This window comes from Pristiophorus japonicus, chromosome 12, assembly GCF_044704955.1.
Source record: "Pristiophorus japonicus isolate sPriJap1 chromosome 12, sPriJap1.hap1, whole genome shotgun sequence".
Lineage (NCBI taxonomy): Eukaryota > Metazoa > Chordata > Chondrichthyes > Pristiophoridae > Pristiophorus > Pristiophorus japonicus.
In genome coordinates, this window is record NC_091988.1 from 115,392,032 (window position 1) to 115,414,369 (window position 22,338).

General features: G+C 46.3%; 1 protein-coding gene across 6 annotated transcripts in view; it reads right to left on the reverse strand.

Moving 5' to 3' along the window:
- LOC139277435 (phosphoenolpyruvate carboxykinase, cytosolic [GTP]-like) overlaps positions 1-22,338 on the reverse strand; it is a 55,258-nt gene that overhangs the window by 12,229 nt on the left and 20,691 nt on the right. For 5 of the 6 annotated variants that reach the window (XM_070895885.1, XM_070895888.1, XM_070895889.1 and 2 more), the window contains exon 2: positions 18,521-18,674. In XM_070895885.1, the coding sequence (XP_070751986.1) occupies positions 18,521-18,556 (36 nt within the window). In that variant the 5' untranslated portion in view covers positions 18,557-18,674. Of the gene's footprint in view, positions 1-18,520; positions 18,675-22,338 lie in introns of those variants that run through there. The other variant, XM_070895890.1, reaches the window with a different exon arrangement.

The window sequence follows — 22,338 nt, forward strand, 5'->3', positions numbered from 1 at the left end:
AATAGCCCAGTGTTAATTACATGCCGAAAGTAACGCCGAGATTTAATAATACCGATCGCCCACTGTTTTTTGTCGTAAAGATCACATTTGTCAAAACTAACGCCTAGTATATCGCCCATCCTTACTTTCAGCACCACGCACACATCTCGCCGACAGTATCGCTCGCCGCAAAAACCTCTGGGAAAAAGTTGAACTAACCGGAACTACTCACAGCGGTATGGACGCCATGTTCTAAATTGCAGGTCGCATCATTTAAAAGGCTGCTCTGCTTCAACCTCAGGGAAGTGTGGATGTACTCTGGAGGTGTTTGCAGGTGATGTGAACATCTGAACAAACATCTTTTCATACTGTGAACGATTGGAATTTACTAGGTGTCGTGTATTCAACTATCATTGTAACCCATGTATAAGCTGACCCAAGTTGTACACCTTGAGAACATTGACCACAAAGGGGTGAACTTGTGAGAGACACTCCTAACCTGGACTTTCAGGTATAAAAGGGGCAGCTCCACCCACCTTCATCACTTGAGGTCTTGGTAATAAAGGTAACTGGTCACAGAGTGGCCTTCTCTCAAGTACGGGCCTCGTGTGCATTTATACTGTATAGTAAGGACATATCATTGGCGACGAGAAACTGGGAGTTAAACCACTGAGCATGGCCACTAGTAGCAGAGAAGAGAGGTACTGTATTGGTGATAATTGGGACGACTTTATTGAGAGACGACAGCAAAGTTTTGTCACGAAGGAATGGTTGGGACAGGATTCAGCCGACAAATGCAGGGCTCATCTCCCTTCGGTTTGTGGATCCAGAACGTACTCCCTGATGAAGGACCTTCTAGCGCCAGAGAAGCCGGTGGACAAGACGTTCAAAGAGCTCAGCAAGTTGATCAGGGAACACCTTAAACCGGCGAGCAGCATGCACATGGCGAGACACCGGTTTTACACGCACAGGCGGCGAGAAGGGCAAAGCGTTCCAGACTTCATGGCAGATCTCCGGCGACTGGCGAGCCTATGTAAGTTCCCAGATGCATGCAGGGCGGAGATGCTGCGAGACTTTTTTATTGAGGGCATCGGGCACGCTGGGGTTTTCAGGAAACTGATTGAGACCAAAGACTTGACCTTGGAAGCGGCGGCTCTGATAGCCCAGACATTTATCTCAGGGGAGGAAGAGATCAGAATGATGTATGACAAAAATCTTGGCTTAAATACGGCAAACGACCAGGGAGTCAACATTGTTAACGCAACACACAGTTCTCTTGGCAGACAAGGGCAATTGAACATGCCCCAGCATGTAGTCGAACCCAAAGGGGGAATTCAACAGAGACAATGTTTAGCTGAACGGCAATTCATGCCATCGCAATGGACAATGCGGCGAGTAATGGGGCCATCAACACCTGTTAATGGTGCGCTTAAGGACAGTTACAGAGACAGTCAGAGACGATCGACTGGTAATGGACCTTTTGTTTCCAACAATGGGTCCTCCATCTCCTGCTCCTGTTCCTAATTCTTATGTAACATGGAAATACCACCTCAACTAGGGGGCACATCCTCAAAATACGGGGGAGCAATTTAAAACCGAGTTGAGAAGGAATTTCTTCTCCCAGAGAGTTGCGAATCTATGGAATTCTCTGCCCAAGGAAGCAGTTGAGGCTAGCTCATTGAATGTATTCAAATCACAGATAGATAGATTTTTAACTAATAAGGGAATTAAGGGTTATGGGGAGCGGGCGGGTAAGTGGAGCTGAGTCCACGGCCAGATCAGCCATGATCTTGATGAATGGCGGAGCAGGCTCGAGGGGCTAGATGGCCTACTCCTGTTCCTAATTCTTATGTAACATGGAAATACCACCTCAACTCCCCAAGGCTCCGGATATATATCATCTCAGAACCTTACGCTCATCGTATCTGAATTCTCACCTGATTTCTTAGCCTCTTGCAACCCTGGACTCTTCAATGCTATTTACACTGAAATATGAACATTGGTAAATTGCATGCAGGACATCCACACCCAATTTCCATATTTAAATAAGGCTATTGCCCACCTGAAGCCCCATTGGAAATATGAATGAAAATGGAGGGAGATCATTTGGCCCATTGTTACAATCTGTTACATCTGTCTGCAAGTGACCAGTTGCTCAGTGGCAGTATTCCCGCCTCTGAGCTAGAAGGTGTGGGTCCCACTGCAGACCGGCGACTGCAGGCACCATGAACTGGTGCCAAATGAAGGTATTGTGAGCGGTGACTGGAGTGCCGATTCTGAAATTGGATTGACATGCATTGACGCTGGTCAGGCCTGGTTCCCCCATCGTAAAGGGTACGTGGGGCTCCTCAGCCTTGGTTGCATTCCATCAAGGAGGAGGTATTCTGAAGATAAAAACCTTGAGGAAGGCAATGGTAAACCACCTCAGCTACTCTTCCTTAGTAAGTGGTTGAAGATGCTCATGTGTGAGACTTGAGTTAGGACCGTCCCTAAGGCAGATCACAACGGACAGACATTTCTGGACTATAACTGATACTAAAACAGACTCCCTTGATCCAATTCTAATTGCATGCTGCACTATATCCTATCTTTGCATTTTGAATAAGAACTGCTGAACATCAGCGCAAAGGACATAAGAACATAAGAACATAAGAATTGGGAACAGGAGTAGGCCATCTAGCCCCTCGAGCCTGCTCCGCCATTCAATAAGATCATGGCTGATCTGGTCGTGGACTCAGCTCCACTTACCCACCCTCTCCCCATAACCCTTAATTCCCTTATTGGTTAAAAATCTATCTATCTTTGACTTGAAAACATTCAATGAGCTAGCCTCAACTGCTTCCTTGGGCAGAGAATTCCACAGATTCACAACCCTCTGGGAGAAGAAATTCTTTCTCAACTCGGTTTTAAATTGGCTCCTCCGTATTTTGAGGCTGTGCCCCCTAGTTCTAGTCTCCCTTACCAGTGGAAACAACCTCTCTGCCTCTATCTTGTCTATCCCTTTCATGATTTTAAATGTTTCTATAAGATCACCCCTCATCCTTCTGAACTCCAACGAGTAAAGACCCAGTCTACTCAATCTATCATCATAAGGTAACCCCCTCATTTCTCGAATCAGCCTAGTGAATCGTCTCTGTACCCCTTCCAAAGCTAGTATATCCTTCCTTAAGTAAGGTGACCAAAACTGCACGCAGTACTCCAGATGCGGCCTTACCAATACCTTATACAGTTGCAGCAAGACCTCCCTGTTTTTGTACTCCATCCCTCTCGCAATGAAGGCCAACATTCCATTCGCCTTCCTGATTACCTGCTGCACCTGCAAACTAACCTTTTGGGCCAAAAAGAGTTTCATGCACAAGGACCCCCAGGTCCCTCTGCACCACACATGTTGTAATTTCTCCCCATTCAAATAATATTCCCTTTTACTGTTTTTTTTCCCAAGGTGGATGACCTCACACTTTCTGACATTGTATTCCATCTGCCAAACCTTAGCCCATTCGCTTAACCGATCCAAATCTCCTTGCAGTCTCTCCGAGTCCTCTACACAACCCGCTTTCCCACCAATCTTAATGTCATCTGCAAATTTTATTGCACTAGCTTTCCTTTTCTTAGGCAGTTCCCCAGAGTCGAGTATGACTTGCTTCCATTAAAATGAGTTCTAATGTGATGAGACCAATGCGGGACCTACAGTGTCTGTCACAGGTGGGGCAGACGGTGGTTGGAGGAATGGGTGGGTGGGGTGCTTGATTTGTCGTCCCCTCCTTCCACTGTTTGTACTTGGCTTCCGCGTGCTCCCGGCGAAGAGACTTGAGGTGTTCAGCACCTTCTCGGATGCTTCTCCTCCACTTTGAGCGGTCTTGGGTCAGGGATTCCCGGTGGGGATGTTACATTTTTTCAAGAAGGCTTTGAGAGTGTCCTTGAAGCGTTTTTTCTGCCCTCCTGGGGCTTGCCTGCCATGACGTAGCTCGGAGTAGAGTGTTTGTTTCGGGAGTCTAGTATCGGGCATGCAGATAGCTTTAAAGTCAAGCTTGCTGACAATTTCCATCACAGCACAGAGTAGCAAAATTCACAAAAGTTAAGGAATTTTATTTACAGAATGGATTCCAACATTGTCTTGGTGCATTGCAACCCATCAGAGCATCTCATTTATTGGGAGATTAGAATAGCACCTGAGCCCGATCCTGACTAGAGACCCACACAAATGTACTTCTAGTAGGTTCTCAGCATAGATTTCAGGAGTGGATTTTCCACCTCCCCATGCAGGGGAGCACTGGGGTCAGTAAAAGCATCCCTGCTGCTGCCCAATGCAGCTCAGCACAGACTGGGGAATAAACCTGTGGATTCCTGCTCTGCCTGGTTGAACTAGTCACTGCATTAACCAGTTGAAGCATTGAGGGTGCTACAAAAGGCCCTTTTCTGGGTACAAATTCACTTTTTTGCTAAATTTATGTTGCTGCCAGAAATCTTTGTTTTTTTCAAAAGCAATTCTATTTGTTTTAAGAGGCAAAGTGTATCCATTGGCAGAGTGCACCACTTTTTGAAGATACCCTTTATTTATTTTAGCATTTGAATTGCAATGACAGTGTGAGGTGGCAGTTTACAGAGCAAATTACATTTTGCAGATAACACCTTATATTTTCTTTGGAAAGCAACAAACTCCAGGAGGCAAAGTCTGAAATAGATGAACAGTGAGGTCATGGCATTATCTACAGGGGCTCAGAAGTCATCACAGTCCGACTGATTTTGTGCGCACATACAAAGGCTGCCCACATACAGAGGCTGCGCACATACAGAGGCTGAACTCCAGGACATAGTCGACGTACTTACTGAAGTGTACGAAAGCATGGGTCTTACGCTAAACATCTGTAAGACAAAGGTCCTCCACCAGCCTGTCCTCGCTGCACAGCACTGCCCCCTAGTCATCAAGATCCACGGCATGGCCCTGGACAACGTGGACCATTTCCCATACCTCGGGAGCCTCTTATCAACAAGAGCAGGCATTGACGAGATTCAATACCATCTCCAGTGCGCCAGTGCAGCCTTCAGCCTTCTGAGGATAAGACTGTTTGAACCCCAGACCCTCAAAACTGCCACCAAGTTCATGGTCTACAGGGCTGTAGTAATATCCACCCTCCTGTATGGTCCAGAGACATGGACCATGTACAGCAGACACCTCAAGTCACTGGAGAGATACCACCAATGATGTCTCCACAAGATCCTACAAATCCCCTGGGAGGACAGACACACCAACATCAGCATCCTCGGCCAGGTCAACATCCCCAGCATTGAAGCACTGACCACACTTGATCAGCTCTGCTGGGCGGGCCATATTGTTCGCATGCCTTACAAGAGACTCCCAAAGCAAGCTCTCTACTCGGAACTCCTTCACAGCAAACGAGCCAAAGGTGGGCAGAGGAAACGTTTCAAGGACAGCCTCAAAGCCTCCCTGATAAAGTGAAACGTCCCCACTGACACCTGGGAGTCCCTGGCCAAAGACCGCCCTAAGTGGAGGAAGTGCATCCGGGAGGGCGCTGAGCACCTCGAGTCTCATCGCCAAGAGCATGCAGAAAACAAGCGCAGGCAGCAGAAAGAGCGTGTGGCAAACCAGTCCCACCCATCCCTTCCCTCAACGACTATCTGCCCCCCCCGAGACAGAGTCTGTGGTTCTCGTATTGGACTGTTCAGCCATCTAAGGACTCATGTTAAGAGTGGAAGCAAGTCCTCCTCGATTCCAAGGGATTGCCTATGATGATGGTGACTGATTTTGTGCAAGCTTTTTCAGTGGGTATACACCAGAACAACTGAAACCATGGACCAAGAGTATGGGTTCTGGCCTTGCACTAAAGTTTATGAATGGATTATTGGGGCAGAAACTCTGCTCACTTCAAATATTATATCGAGTTTACAGCACAGAAACAGGCCATTCAGCCCAACTGATCTATGCTCCACATGAGCCTCCTCCCACCCCACTTTACTTCACCTCATACAATTATCTAGCTTCCCTTTAAATGCATCTATGCTATTTGCCTCAACTACTCCATGTGGTAGAAAGCTCCACTTTCTCACCACTCTCTGAATTCCTTATTGGATTTATTAGTGACTATTTCTGACCCCTACTTTTGGACTCCTCCACAAGTGGAAAAACACTGGTTTCAAAAACCAGTATGGCAATTGGCGAGGAACGGAGTGAGTCAAGGACTTCAAATGCAGAGTTCCCACTTCCTGGGGCCTTCATTGGGACCTGGTGCATAGTCAGAGATGGAAGTGGAAACCACTTTGGAGTCTACTCTGGGATCCAGGCCTGGACTCCCTACGATTCGGGTGAAAATGTTTTAATCCAATTTTTAAAGTGATCCTCTTACAAAGGAGGCTCTCCCCTGCTCTGGCATGCCTCTGCCGTACTTTCTGGGGTTTCAAACATGGCAGCCTTGCTAGCTGCACCCCTATTAACATCAGCCAAACAGCAGTCCATATAATGATCAGCAGGTCCCTGACATCTTGTTTGCAAAACACCTTCACCACTTAGCCATTCACATTCTAAAACAGCTCCGGGCTTTGTATAAATTGCAGGATTCCCCCTCCCAAGCCCATAACGTCATAGACTGCAAATATGTAGCCCTGTATGCTCTTGACCACAATGCCTTTCATTCCACTCCATGAATGTCTGGCTAGTCTGTAACCATCAGTAAAATATCGTACATGTCACTAACTGCTCTCCCAGTAGCTGCCATCACACCATCTTATAACAGTCATGCATTCCCCATTATTTAACCCTGCCCAGAGTCTAAGGTTGGTTCTTTTGGAAATTAAGACTTTCCCCTGCAGATCTGGCTTCTGACACGCTTTTGAAATCCAAATACAGCTGCTGAACACCGGTTCAATGAGCTCCATCATCAAATAGATCACATGAAACAAAGCTTTTGATGCCTCAACAAGTCTGAAAGCTTCCTCCAAAACAGCCCAACGCATCAAATATCACTGCGGTCTGGAGCATTTGTCACAATTTTGTCGTATAACGAGGACTACACACGAAGCTGGCACTTTGAGGAGGACCATCAGTCTTACTAGAGGAAGACTTTACAACATAGAGGATTCTGAAGAGGCTGTAAGGGCCCAGAACTTGACAGCTATAAGAACTGTATGTCAATTGAAAAAGTCTTTCAATTGCTGAGTCCCTGAGTCCAGACAAGCATCTGCCCAAGTCCCTTCATACCACCAGCAACACCTTCTGCCCAAATTCCATCAGAACCATCCAACTCCAAGCACGTCAAAACAACCAAGCCATTATAGGAATATTCTCTTCACGCAATGAAAATAAAGTGGATAATGGCGTCATTGATCTTTGTGAGCCTGAGAAGATAAAAGTGCTCCACTTCAGTATTTTGACCCAGCACATTTGCAGGCAATGGTTGAAGGGATGGGCATGAAGAAACAATGTGTTAACATCCAGAGAGACAGCAACATCATCCAGGCCACTGAAAACCTATTGCTGCTACTGGGCTCTACCTCAACACACCCACTGATTTACAGGACAGCAGACCCAAGCAGGGTATTGACCTGATTGAAGCTGATTTCAATAAAATCTCCTAGCCTGTCCAAGGCAGAGGACAGAGTAAAGCTCAAGACATTTATGGCTACAGTATAAGCATCCCTGAGAGATACAGGCGTCACAGACTCTGGCTTGGAGGACTTAACTGTGGAGGACTGTGACATGACCAAATGTTCCATGGTTGACATCAGAGTTTTGGTGCCATGCATTTGGTTTGTGGACTCCTCCACGCTAGCCAACGTGCGGAAAAAGCTCCTAGGGAAACAGTCCTGTGCCTCCAGCAATCTCTCACGTTCACAAAGTATCCTTTTAAATGTTGAGCCATGTAGATCTGCATCCCTGTCCACTTCAGCAGACAAAGGATGTGAACTGGTCCTCCAACCTACTTGTTCCTTTGTTTAGTTTGCCACATCCACCAGATTCTGCTAAGCTGTGCTCTGTGCACTCCCCTCTGTCATTGTCTGACTACTGCGTGGTGCCTTTTTCTGAGCTGGTGCTTACCAAGGTAAGATGGGTGATAGTACGCCTTCAGCATGGCTTTCATCATCCCCCTCCCCTTCCCTCACATTGAGTCATCTGCCCGACCTCGGAAAAAAGAGGGACAAGGGTTAGGATCCAGCTTGGATATCAAGGATATGCCAGATAGCTGTTAGGCAGACAAAGTATGCATATTCATGAGCTGAAGAGTCAGACAGGAAATGAAGGAGTGAGGCACAGAGGGAGGAAAGAGATGGAAAAATTGTCTACAAGCCTTGATCTCAGATTAAGCCTCCAGTTTCACCATTTTTGATTTAAAGGATTTTGTCTCTGTCCAAGATTTCTAATGCAGTCTCTTCAGAAGGTGCAGTCTCACTCCTTTTGAACAAGAAGAGTAGAAGGGGGTAACTATGCCATTGGAAAAAGGGCTTTTAACTGTTTCTAGGTAGCAGTCTGCTGACCATAAACTGACACACAAGTGCGGTGCTGAGGGAGCACTGCACTGTCGGAGGTACTGTCTTTCAGCTGAGACGTTAAACCGAGGCCCTGTATGCTCCCTCAGGTGGATGTAAAAGATCCCATGGCACTGTTTCGAAGAAGAACAGGGGAGTTATCCCCAGTGTCCTGGCCAATATTTATGGATGCGCTTATTTGTACTGCAAAAGTGGCCACCATGCTTCACCCTTTGTCTGTGATTGGTCTCCTTGAAGGATAAGCCACACCCTAAAGTTTCACAGGAATGTGTAACTGGAACCGCCCATCCCAAGGTCTCACTGACTTTGCAAATTGTAACTCGATCCACTTTGACTTCCTGAAGCGACAGAGGACAGAGCTCCCCAGAAGACAAGGGCCAGCCAAAGTGCCTTACCCCAGTCCAAGTGCATCCCTCCCCCAGCCAAAGTGCCTTACCCTTGCACAAGTGCATCCCTCCCTCAGCCAAAGTGCCTTACCCCAACGCAAGTGCATCTTCTCCACCACCTCCCCGCCCCCCCCCACCCCACCACTATAGATGAGGCATTGTGTACGGATTGTTAACAGGTTTATTGGGTATAAAGTGAATAGTGACAGTCATGACTTCTAGATATCCCATGTAGGGGGTTGGAAGAACGTGATCCGTCTTCCGTGAGTTCTCTCTCTCCTCTCCGATTCCTCCCCTCCACCCGTGTCTCTCCCACCCCACCCGTGTCTCTTCCCCCCCAGTCTCTCTCTCTCACCAGCTTCTCTCTCTCCCCCCAGCCTCTCTCTCCGCCCAGCCTCTCTCTCCCTCTCCCAGTCTCTCTCTCTCCCTCTCCCAGTCTCTCTCTCTCCCCCAGCCTCTCTCTCTCCCCAAGTCTCTCTCTCTCTCCCCCAGTCTCTTTCTCTCTCCCCCAGTCTCTCTCTCTCTCTCTCCCCCAGTCTCTCTCTCTCTCTCTCCCCCAGTCTCTCTCTCTCTCTCCCCCAGTCTCTCTCTCTCTCTCTCCCCCAGTCTCTCTCTCTCTCTCTCCCCCAGTCTCTCTCTCTCTCTCCCCCAGTCTCTCTCTCTCTCTCTCTCTCTCCCCCAGTCTCTCTCTCTCTCTCTCCCCCAGTTTCTCTCTCTCTCTCTCCCCCAGTCTCTCTCTCTCTCTCTCTCCCCCAGTCTCTCTCTCTCTCTCTCTTCCACCCCCCTCTCGGCCCCCCGCCACCGCTCTCATCTACCCACCGGCCCTCTCGGCCGCTCGCTGTCCCTCTCGGCCCCCGTTCATGGCACCCTGGCCACCGCTCTCGGTCACACGAGAGGGGTCGGGGTCGAAGCGGGGAAGAGAGTCGGGACAGGGGCATGAGTGGGGGAAGAGAGTCGGGGCGTGAGCGGGGGAAGAGAGTCGGGGCCCTCAGTGGACTCTCGAGCCTCAGATCCTGCTTCTCGGCACCACGTGGAGAGTGTGATTCGGGGCCGGGGGGGGGGGGGGCAGGGGACGAAGCTTGACGGGAGGGCAGGGCTTGACAGATGCAGCATGGGGGGAGCAGGACTTGACAGACACATGCAGTACAAATAATTACACTGAATATTTATCCCTCAATCAACATAACAAAAACAGATTTTTGGGAGCTTGCTTGTGTGCAAATTGGCTGTCATATTTCCTGCGTTATAACATAATTGCAACTCTGGGAAGCAGCCGAGAAAATAGCAGAGTAGGGGAAGGTGAGGGGAAGGATGAGGCCCTTTAGAGTTGAAAGAGTGAGAGATGCGAGAGGGTTTCCTGCTCATACTTGGTAAGGTGATTGAATTTCTTTATGCATTGCAGCCAGGACCTGGTACCCATGTTGTTGGCATTGACATTCTCAGTAACCTCCTACCAAACCCACTCTCGTTGTGAGAAACAGTGCCCATTGACAGAAGAGTCTTTTGCCTCCCCAACTTGCTCCACCAAAATATCAATGGTTCTGTCACAAGAGAGTTGCCCTTGACTGCCACCAGACATATTTCTCAACCTGCTGAGGAATGTTTTTTCAGCTGGAGAAAAATTGCATTGCCCCTTTAAGATGCTGTGTCTTTAAAACCTGTATCAATGTCCAATATTCTGTCCTTCTAAGGAGGATCATGACTGTCACGCACTTTTCTCACTTGAAGCTTACCAACGATATGCCATTAAGAGTGAACCCAGCTCAGGCAATGGGCCACGAATCTCGTCCCGCCAACCTCCTGCCCAGTTTTACCTGCATACGGAAATCCTTTCCAGTGAGATTTATCTTTCAGAATTTGCGATGATCATATGTAATAGATTATTCCATTTATTCAGTCCGTTGCAAAGTTTCAGGATTTAGGACAATGTGGGTCGATGGGTTTGATGTAGTCTACATGGATTTTAGCAAGGCTTTTGACAAGGTCCCACATGGCAGGCTGATCAAATAAGTAAAAGCCCATGGGATTCAAGGGAGAGGGGCAAATTGGATCCAAAATTGGATCGGTGGCAGGAAGCAAAGGTTGACGGTGTTTTTGCAACTGTTACGCTGTTTCCAGTGGGGTTCCAAGGGCTCGGTCCCTTGCTTTTTATAGTACATTAATGATTTAGAATGAAATGTAGGGGGCAGATGATACAAAAATTGGCCGTGTGGTTGACAGTGAGGAGGAAAGCTTTAAACTGCAGGAAGATATCAATGAACTGGTCAGTTGGGAAGAAAAGTGGAAAATGGAATTCAATCCGGAGAAGTGTGAGGGGCAAGAAGGCAAGGAATACACAATAAATGGGAGGATACTGAGAGGTGTGGGGGAACAGAGGGACCTTGGAGTGTATGTCCACAGATCCATAAAGGTAGCAGGACAGGTCAATAAGGTAGTTAAAAAGGCATACGGAATACTTTCCTTTATTAGCCGAGGCATAGAATATAAGAGAAGTTATGCTAGAACTGTATACAACACTAGTTAGGCCACAGCTTGAGTACTGCGTGTGGTCACATTACAGGAAGGATATGATTGCACCAGAGAGGGTACAGAGAAGATTTATGAGGATATTGCCAGGACTGTAACATTTTAGCTCTGAGGAAAGATTGGATAGACTGGGGTTGTTTTCCTTGGGACAGAGGAGGCTGAGGGGAGATTTAATTGAGGGCCTAGATAGGAAGGACCTATTTCCCTTAGCAGAGGGCCAATAACCAGTTGGTAGAAGGTTTAGAGGGGAGATGAGGAAAATGAATTTCACCCACAGGGTGGTGAGGATCTTGAACTGAAAGGGTGGTAGAGGCAGAAACCCTTATCACATTTAAAACGTACTTGGATCTGTACTTGAGGAGTCGTAACCTACAGGGCTATGGACCTAGTGTTGGAAGGTAGGATTAGACTGGGTAGCTCTTTTTCGACTAGCATGGACTCGATGGGCCGAATGGCCTCCTTCTGTGTCGCACTTTTTCTATGATTCTATAAAATATGTAATTCGGTAGAAAGGAGCAGTGTGTGTTAGTGTTTTAAATATGTAATTATGTAAGTTTTACGTGCTGCCTTTTGGTCTGTTTATTTTCTGCTGGGAGCGCCATGTGTCTTATTGATTTGCACATGCCCTTGTTCTCATTTGTCATTCTGCTATCTACTCTGGGGTGCAAGAAAATTGAGCTCTTAAACTGCGAATATGGTGTCCATGATCTATGAGCACACTTCTGACGGGAAATCCGCTGGACACCATATTCGTAAATGTGCTTGCACGCACCTAATGACCACCGGAACCATGCAGAGCAGGCAGATCATGGTGTCAATCAGTGTGTAACATTGTGTACCAGTGCTGCATTTCGAGCTCCATGCTCCAGCCTATGGCCTCTCAACCTCACACGGCTGAACACGATAGTAAACGGCATGAAGGATCCCACCCCAGCGCTAAAGGGATCATCAACTGCTTACAGGTTAGAAACATAGAAACATAGAAACATAGAAAATATGTGAAAGAGTAGGCTATTTGGCCCTTCGAGCCAGCACCATCATTCAGTAAGATCATGGCTGATCATTCATCTCAGTAACTCTTTCCTGCTTTCTCTCCATACCCCTTGATCCCTTTAGTCGAAAGAGCCATATCTAACACCCTCTTGAATATATCCAATGAACTGGCATCAACAACTCTCTGCGATAGGGAATTCCACAGGTTAACAACTCTCTGAGTGAAGAAGTTTCTCCTCATCTCAGTCCTAAATGGCTTACCCCTTATCCTAAGACTGTGTCTCCTGGTTCTGGACTTCCCCAACATCGGGAACATTCTTCCTGCATCTAATCTGTCCAGTCCCGTCAGAATTTTATATGTTTCTATGAGATCCCCTCTCACCCTTCTAAACTCCAGTGAATACAGGCCCAGTCGATCCAGTCTCTCCTCATATGTCAGTCCTGCCATCCCGGGAATCAGTCTGGTGAACCTTCGTTGCACTCCCTCAATAGCAAGAATGTCCTTCCTCAGATTAGGAGACCAAAACTGAACACAATATTCCAGGTGAGACCCCACTAAGGCCCTGTCCAACTGCATAAGACCTCCCTGCTCCTATACTCAAATCCCCTAGCTATGAAGGCCAACATATCATTTGCCTTCTGCACCGCCTGCTGTATCTGCATGCCAATTTTCAATGACTGATGTACCATGACACCCAGGTCTCGTTGCGCCTCCCCTTTTCCTAGTCTGCCACCATTCAGATAATATTCTGCCTTCATGTATTTGCCCCCAAAGTGGATAACCTCACATTTATCCACATTATACTGCATCTGCCACATGTTTGCACACTCACCTAACCTGTCCAAGTCACCCTGCAGCCTTTTAGCGTCCTCCTCACAGCTCACACCGCCACCCAGCTTAGTGCCATCTGCAAACTTGGAGATATTACACTCAATTCCCTCATCCAAATCATTAATGTATATTGTAAATAGCTGGGGTCCCAGCACTGAGACCTGTGGCACTCCACTTGTCACTGCCTGCCATTCTGAAAAGGACCTGTTTATCCCGACTCTCTGCTTCCTGTCTGCCAATCAATTCTCTATCTACATCAGTACATTACCCCCAATACCATGCGCTTTAATTTTGCACACCAATCTCTTGTGTGGGACCTTGTCAAAAGCCTTTTGAAAGTCCAAATACACCACGTCCACTGGTTATTCCTTGTCCATTCTACCAGTTAGATCCTCAAAAAATTCTAGAAGATTTGTCAAGCAGGATTTCCTTTTCATAAATCCATGCTGACTTGGACCAATCCCATCACTACTTTCCAAAAGTGCTGCTATTTCATCTTTAATAATTGATTCCAACATTTTCCCCACTACTAATGTCAGGCTAACCGGTCTATAATTACCCATTTCTTAAAAAGTGGTGTTACATTAGCTATCCTCCAGTCCATAGGAACTGATCCAGAGTCGATAGACTGTTGGAAAATGATCACCAATGCATCCACTATTTCTAGGGCCACTTACTTAAGTACTCTGGGATGCAGACTATCAGGCCCAGGGGATTTATCGGCCTTCAATCCCATCAATTTCTCGAACACAATTTCCCACCAAATAAGGATTTCCTTCAGTTCCTCCTTCTCACTAGACCTTCGGTCCCGTAGTATTTCCAGAAGGTTATTTGTGTCTTCCTTCGTGAAGACAGAACCAAAGTATTTGTTTAACTGGTCCGCCATTTGAGCCACCTTCCCCGTTTTATTTTTACTCCAGACAGGGATATACAATTGTAACAGTTCATCCATGTGATCCTTAAATGTTTGTCATTGCCTATCCACCATCAACCCAGTATCACTCGCCAGTCTATTCTAGCCAATTCACGTCTCATACCATCAAAGTTACCTTTCTTTAAGTTCAGGACCCTAGTCTCTGAATTAACTGTGTCACTCTCCATCTTAATAAAGAATTCTACCATATTATGATCACTCTTTCCCAAGGGGCCTCGCACAACAAGATGGTTAATTCGTCCTTTCTCATTATACATCATCCAGTCTAGGATGGCCAGCCCTCTAGTTGGTTCCTCGACATATTGGTCTAGAAAACCATCCCTAATACACTCCAGGAATCCTCCTCCACCGCATTGCTACCAGTTTGGTTAGTCCAATCAATATATAGATTAAAGTCGCCCATGATAACTGCTGTACCTTTATTGCATGCATCCCTAATTTCTTGTTTGATGCTGTCCCCAACCTCACTACTACTGTTTGGTGGTCTGTACACAACTCCCACTAGCATTTTCTGCCCTTTGGTATTCCATAGCTCCACCCATACAGATTCCACATCATCCAAGCTAATGACCTTCCTTACTATTGCGTTAATTTCCTCTTTAACCAGCAACGCCACCCCACCTCCTTTTCCTTTCTGTTTATCCTTCCTAAATGTTGAATACCTCTGGATGTTGAGTTCCCAGCCTTGGTCACCCTGGTGCCATGTCTCCGTGATGCCAATTACATCATATCGGTTAACTGCTATCTGCACAGTTAATTTGTCCACCTTATTCCGAATAACCCTCGCATTGAGGCACAGAGCCTTCAGGCTTGTCTTTTTAACACCCTTTGCCCCTTTAGAATTTTGATATGATGTGGCCCTTTAGTTGCTGGATTATTTCTTCTGGCTTTTGGAATAATTCTATGCATTTTTGGAGCTTTTCCATACTTGCCTAAAGTTGCAATAGTCCACAGGGAGCGGTTTGGCTGGTGCCGAAGGACTTTTTTTGGGACTTAAAGGCTTGTGCAGAAACCTGTTGCTTCCAGACATGGGTGAACTAGTAGGCCCTCCTCTTGGCATTGAGCATGATTGGGAGAATGAGCAGAGACGACGCAGAACAGGACAAGCTGCTGGAAGAAGGGTGCGGGGGAGGGGGGGTGCGGGAAGAAGGGCTTTCAGCAGGAAGCCATTATCTGCAGAGGGTCTTTAGGGAGCAAATTGGCTGCCGCGTTTCCTACATTACAACAATGACTACACTTTAATAAGTACTTTGTTGGCTGTAAAGCGCTTTGGGACATCCAGTGGTTGTGAAAGGCGCTATATTAATACAAATCTTTCTTTCTTTTCACACTGAGACTCTAGACAATGAGTGATGTTTCTCAGTCTCCCACTGTCTGATAATGAGCTCAATAATGTCTGAAGTTTTCTATCTTTTTCCGCAATGTGTGTTGGTGTGTGACCACAGGCTGTGCATCATGCAGGTCAATGCCCAGGTCTATCCTGGCAGTAGTCACATTTGTTCATTCTGCAGCAGTTCATTCTGGGCGACAAGGGTTATCCACTCATGATATGGCTCCTGACTCCAGTCTGGAACCCACACACACCTGCACAGCAGGCATACAATGTGAACTATGCTGCCACAAGGAAGGTTATAGAGCACACGATCGGTGTCCTCAAAGCCTCCTTGATAAAATGCAACATCCCCACCGACACCTGGGAATCCCTGACCCAAGACCGAGCTAAGTGGAGGAAGAGCATCCGGGAGGGCGCTGAGCACTTCGAGCCTCGTCACCGAGAGCATGCAGAGGACAAGCGCAGGCAGCAGAAGGAGCGTGCAGAAAACCAGACACCCCACCCACCCTTTCCCTCAACCACTGTTTGTCCCACCTGTGACAGTGACTGTAATTCCCGTATTGGACTGTACAGTCAGCTGAGAACTCACTTTTGGAATGGAGGCAAGTCTTTCTCGATTTTGAGGAACTGCCAATGATGATGAGTGGCTGAGGCTATTGGTGCAGTTTAACAATATGGCATTTGAAGATGAACTCAGTGACCTTGACAACTCATGTGAGATTGTTAAATTTCTTCCTGCACTGCATCCAGGTCCATGGGGCTATGCTTCTGCCACTATCTCTTCCCATTGCCTTCTCAGCTATTTCTGGAGGGCCTCCTGCCCCCCTCAGGATACAGGTCATCTCTCCTTTTTTACACCTCTTCCATCAAGTCCTCCAGTGCACTGTCCAAAAACCTTGGTGTACGCTCTCCCATGGTCAACAATTTTTTGATTCTTCTACAGCACAATATTCAGAATAATCTCAGCAGGCAGCACGAATTTAACGTGCTGTCGACATTGCAATCAACGGGCCCGGGCTAAGTATGCATCGCGATCCCTGTGCCCATTTTCAGGGTTATCCAATTTAACCCCTTGGATGTCTTATCTTTATTTAAAGTTATGTTACTAATTCTGAGACCAAAGTGCTATGGATAAGAAGGGTATCTAAATTCTGCCATAACTCTGGTAGAAGCCCCTCCGCCCCTGCCATCCCACTCCCCCGTACCCACCCACCACCCCGGAAAATTGTGTCCGGTCTGCGCTAGTTACTCTTGTCAGGGGTGGAACCTTTGTCTTCTCCTTGCAAGTTAAATTACGCCAAGGAGGAGGATCCAGGGTTAGGGACTCCCTATGTCAGGAGTTCTCTGACTCAGTTGGGACCCAGCATGTCAATGGAGGGCCCAGTGAGGTAGAGCATACTAGCTTCCATATGGGCGGATGTGGGATCCACTGGTGTGGTCCAGGCCAAAGAGGAGTGGCCCCCGAAACGAATGGACACTATTTTGCTTTTTAAAAGGGCGATTGGTTTTCTTATACGAGGAGCCAAGGAGGCTATGGCCAGGGTCGGGTTCCTGAGCATCTCCACCCACTCCTCAAAAGAGTGGACAGATACTGAAGTTTCTGGTTGCCATGGGTGTTGACTAGTTGTGCCTGAAGTGGCATGTCTGTCCATCTGTTCCATGGTAAAGAGGCAATCCCCTGCTGATACCTCAAACTTGGCAGGGTCAGCACCAATGTTCCCGCTAAGCTGCGTGCACAACTGCTCACCAGCTTATACATTGTAAATACCGCGCATGCGCAGGAATTTAAAGGGACCACGCATTAAAAGAAACAGGCCGTGCAGAACAAAGTGTTGCTTACAGGGAACGTTGGTCAGCACTATAGAACATTGGCAGGCAGAATCCCAGCACAACCACTGGGATAGAGATCTCTGGATTTTAAGTCCATTATGGTTAATTGCACAGATGAATTAGCATCTTTGGATCACGTCACTGTTCTCCTGTTTTGTAGAACATAGGAACATATGAACAGGAGCAGACCATTCAGCATCTTGAGTCTGTTCCGCCATTCAATTAAATCATGGCTGAATTGTACCTTAACTCCATTTACCCGCCATTGCCTATTATGTTGCCTGAAACACAGCAGCATTTTCTTGTGTCCTCTTTTTCATTTTTTTGTTTATTTCATCAAGTCACTTATTCACGAAAAGTGTGGCCCTCTTCCAACTTTGCAAAATGGAGAGTAGTGTTGCAGCACAAATTCTTTACGGATCACCTTTTTACTGAGAAGACAAGTTATAGGGCTAATTTTCTGGCTTCACATTCCTAACAGAGAGTCTCATCCACCGGGAGCGCATATTGGAAGATCCGGTGCATGCTACGGATGATCTTCTAACCATTTAAACTAATGGGGTAAGTTTCTGAAAACAGGGTAAGCTCCGTTACAGACCTGCAATCATGATTGTCATCAATGTGCTCCAACGAGCCAATGCCTTAGGCCCAAGCATTAAAGCGAAAAATCTGCTCCCTTTGTTTTTAAATGTCCCTCTTCACAAGACTTTGGAACTGTATTTTGGCGGGGGGTATTGCATGAAGATAGCAGTCAGTCTGAAGCCAGCAGAAATACAAGGCGGGTCAGCAACTCTGTGCTAAAAGAGCTGTGTTTGAGGGATAGTTTAATGCAGGGGAAGCATCTTGGTCGTTTTGACATTTCAAGATTAGTAACGTTTATAATTTGTGTAAATACACTGTTTGTACTGAGTACAGGTACCGCTCATTTATCTGTTTAATGTTCAATTAAATTGTCTAATGGCTTATATCCTGAGCCACAACTTCTGTCTACCAAAACTGAGGAGACACTTGGTGGGGTGGGATATACTCCAGTAAATTGAGTATAGTAGCACCTCTGTTCCACCCCTGGGTCCCACTAGTTACTGACATATTGGACACGTAAATGCACACAGTAGTTCATAGTGGACGTAATTCTGTTTAGGGCGTTGTATAAGAAAGTACAGTTGTACTGAACTAAGCCCATAAAAACAGTAAAGTGGCAGTCTCACCTCTGCTTCAAGCACCGTATCAGGGTTTAAGCTCATAATCTAGGCTGACATTCTAGTGTAGAACCAAGCGAGTTGTTACATCGCTGGAGCTATGGTCCTTCGGAAGAACCATTAACCTGCCTCAAACACACGATGCTGGTAGGTCAGCCATCATCTGTAAAGAGAAAAGATAGGTTAATGTTTCGGTCAGGGCTCTTCTTCAGAATAGAACAATGAAAGATAAGCAAAAGATAAGATAAACAGAGTTAGGAAAAATGGAAGAGGACGGAAAATAGAAAGTTACTCCAAGCGTGAAGAGGAAGTAACAGTAGAATCACCTGCTTTAGAATAAGCAGGAGATCGTTAGATGACTTAAAAGATCCAGACAGGCAATGGAAAGAAGCATTAAACAAATTAATGACACTGAAGAAAAAAAGAATGTATGAATTGCTAAGGTGAGAAAATGGTACAAATGAAAAACATGGAAAGTCTGCAGATCGGGTCTGAAATTAAACCAAAAACTGCTGGCAAAACACAGTGGGGGAAAATTGCCCCCTTCTTTAAGCAGTAGGGTCTTACTGATCGGGTGCAGGCGGTGGGGCCGGCCCATCCGCAATTGCCCCCGGCCCATCCGCAATTGCCCCCGGGCTGGGGTCGGCGAAAACGGGTTTCCGCCGCGCCTCGTGTTTCAACGTCAGTTGCCCAATGATCGTCCGATGGTGACTCCTTTTCCGCCTTGTGCGGGAAATTGCCCCGCAGGGGCGCGCCCGCCGCTGGTTGTTGCCCTCGACAGCTTTGCAAGGCGGGAAAGCTGCCAGTGACTGGGAGGTGCGGCCATCCTTAAAGGAGAGGGTGCAATGCCGCGGCCGCCATTTAATTTTAATCGTCAGCCGACTCTTGAGTCGGCCCAACAATGGCGGCTATTGGTTCGGCCTGGCTGCCAACAGGCAGCCTAGCACCCCTTCTTGGGTGCTGGGTTGATGGCCCGACCGAATCCCTCCCTGGTGGTCCAGTGGGCTTCACGTAAGGCTTTGCAGGGTCCCTCCCCTTTAAGTGAAGTGGAAGGACGAAGCAACACATCAGCATGCAGATCTTCCACCACCAGTACTGTGTTCTGACAAAGGATCTCCAACTCAAACATCATCCTGCGACCCATCCCTATTAATAATAACTTAGAATAACTTTTATTTATATAACCCCTTTAACGTAGTAAAATGTCCCAAGGCGCTGCTAGACCCAGTCCACATCACCAGTAAGCTCTGCTGTAAAGAAAATGGATGCTATCACTCAGGTCTGAAGTTCGTAAAAGCAATGTTCAAACCAGAAGGTTGCAGAGTACCCAGGAGAAAGTTAAGGTGCTAGGGTCAATTCCTCAGTATCACCTGAAGTGCAGAATTAGGTTGGTAGACCTGAGTGCACTTAATGCTCAACTCCCGATTCTGTGTGAGAGGAAGAACTAAGTTTTTCTAAGTGTGTTTTATGTGAGTGTTGCTCCATTATAAATCCAGAAATATTATTTTTGCATAACAATTTCACTTCTATTCCCAGCGTGCCAAGTGCATATTAACTTGTGCGCCACAGTCTGCGATTTCACATCATGCTCCCACAAACAGCAATGAGATAAATAACCAGTTAATCTGCTTTTTACTGATATTGTTTGGGGGGGAGGGATACCTATTGGCTAGGACACTGGGAGAATTCAGTGGCTCTTCTTCAAATAGTGTCATGGGCTCTTTTACATTTACCTGTAATGACAGAGCCCATAAATTAATAATAATTGGTCCTGTGATGAATTCCCAGTCGTCGTCTACATTTCAGCTCTTTATTCTCTGAGTACCTTGATAAAACAGATTTTAGAAGCCTCTTTGCGGTTCGCTGCAGAGCAGCGCTACTTAAAGTTGGGTTGACTGATTTCAGAAAGATAGATTCTTCCACTTGTTGTGACTTATCATATTGAACTTTGTGCATTATAATTAGTGCAATATTTACTTCTGCAATTCAGCACTCCTTTTGTAAACACCTTGGGCAACATCATTCTTGCTGCCACAGGCTGCCTACTGTAGCTAGGATCAAATTGCTCAGAACAAAAGAACATAAGATTAGTAGGCCATCTGGCCCCTCAAACCTGCTCCGCCATTCAATAAGATCATGGCTGATCTGATCTTAGCCTCAACTGCACTTCCCTGCCTGCTTCCCATAACCCTTGACTCACTTATCGTTCAGAAATCTGTCTGTCTCCACCTTAAATATATTCAAAGCCCCAGCCTCCACAGCTCTCTGGGGCAGAGAATTCCAAAGATTCACGGCCCTCCGAGTGAAGAAATTCCTCCTCATTTGCGTTTTAAATGGGCAACCCCTTATTCTGAAACTATGCCCCCTCGTTCTAGATTCCCGCACGAGAGGTAACATCCTCTCTGCATCTACCCTGTCACGCCCCCTCAAAATCTTATACATTTCAATAAGATCACCTCTCATTCCTCCAAACTCCAATGAGTATAGGCCCAACCTGCTCAACCTTTTTTCATACGACAACCCCTTCATCTCAGGAATCAACCTCGTGAACCTTCTCTGAACTGCCTCAAATGCAAGTATATCCCTCCTTAAATAAGGAGACCAAAACTGTACGCAGTACTCCAGGTGTGGTCTCACCAATACCCTGTACAGTTGAAGCAGGACTTCTCTGCTTTTATACTCCATCCCCTTGCAATAAAGGCCTTCCTAATTACTTGCTGTAACTTTTTATGTTTAACATACAAGGACCCCCAGATCACTCTGTATCTCAGCATTTTGTAATCTCTCCCCACTTAAATAATAATTTTCTTTTTTCTTTTTCCTATCAAAGTGAATTTTCCCACATTATACCCTGCCAAATTTTTACTCACTTAGCCTATCTATATCCATTTGCAGATTCTTTGCATCCTCCTCACAACTTGCTTTCCCACCTATCTTTGTATCATCGGCAAATTTGGCTGTGTTACACTCGCTCCCTTCATCCAAGTCATTAATATAGATTGTAAATAGTTGAGGTCCCAGCACTGATCAGTACTGGGGCCTCAGCATGTTCATTCCACTGGTCTGCCAATGGCTGTTGCTGGATTTAGAGGAAGAGGAGGAATTCTGGGATAGGAAGGACAGGCAGATGCACATGCCTTAACCTTCCGACTGTCATCCCAGGAACTATTGTATCCGGCCCACAATTAATCCCAGTGTGATCGCCGGTTAGAGAAATCGCTCATTCAGTGTGATCACTGATTCGTGAAGTCACTCACTTAAAGTGAACAATAATTAATTTGAAATGTTTGCTTTGTATAACCGGCAGATATGAAACATGTGCTCAATTTTACTTCACACACCCATCTAATCTGCCAGCCTTCCAGAACAATGCACCCGTCATTTGCTGAAAAAAGACACTTGGTGCATTGGAGCTGGTAAAGTGACCGCAGTGCCCCAATCAACCCTTTCAGAGACAGAATTGATTGTTCGAGTCAATTTCAGTCAGCACCAAGAGTCACCAAAGACCTTTCCAAAACTAGTGCAATCAGTTGATACAATTTGGTCGCTATTGCTGTGCTAAACCCAAAGCATCTAACACATGATTGCGTGGTCATTGAGTCAAGAAATAAACTCTCCCTCTTATAATTATAAGGCACCTGCACCTGAATATGAATAAAAGAAATATAAAACAAGATTATAATCCATGTAAGGAAGAAAAGTAATTTTGTGGAAAAACTCAATAATACAGCCTGTGGTAGAAAACATATTCTTGGGGAAAACATGATCTTAAATTGTTGTCGACCTAACTACAGAAATTTCCAGTTTACTCCAAATGAATGAGATAG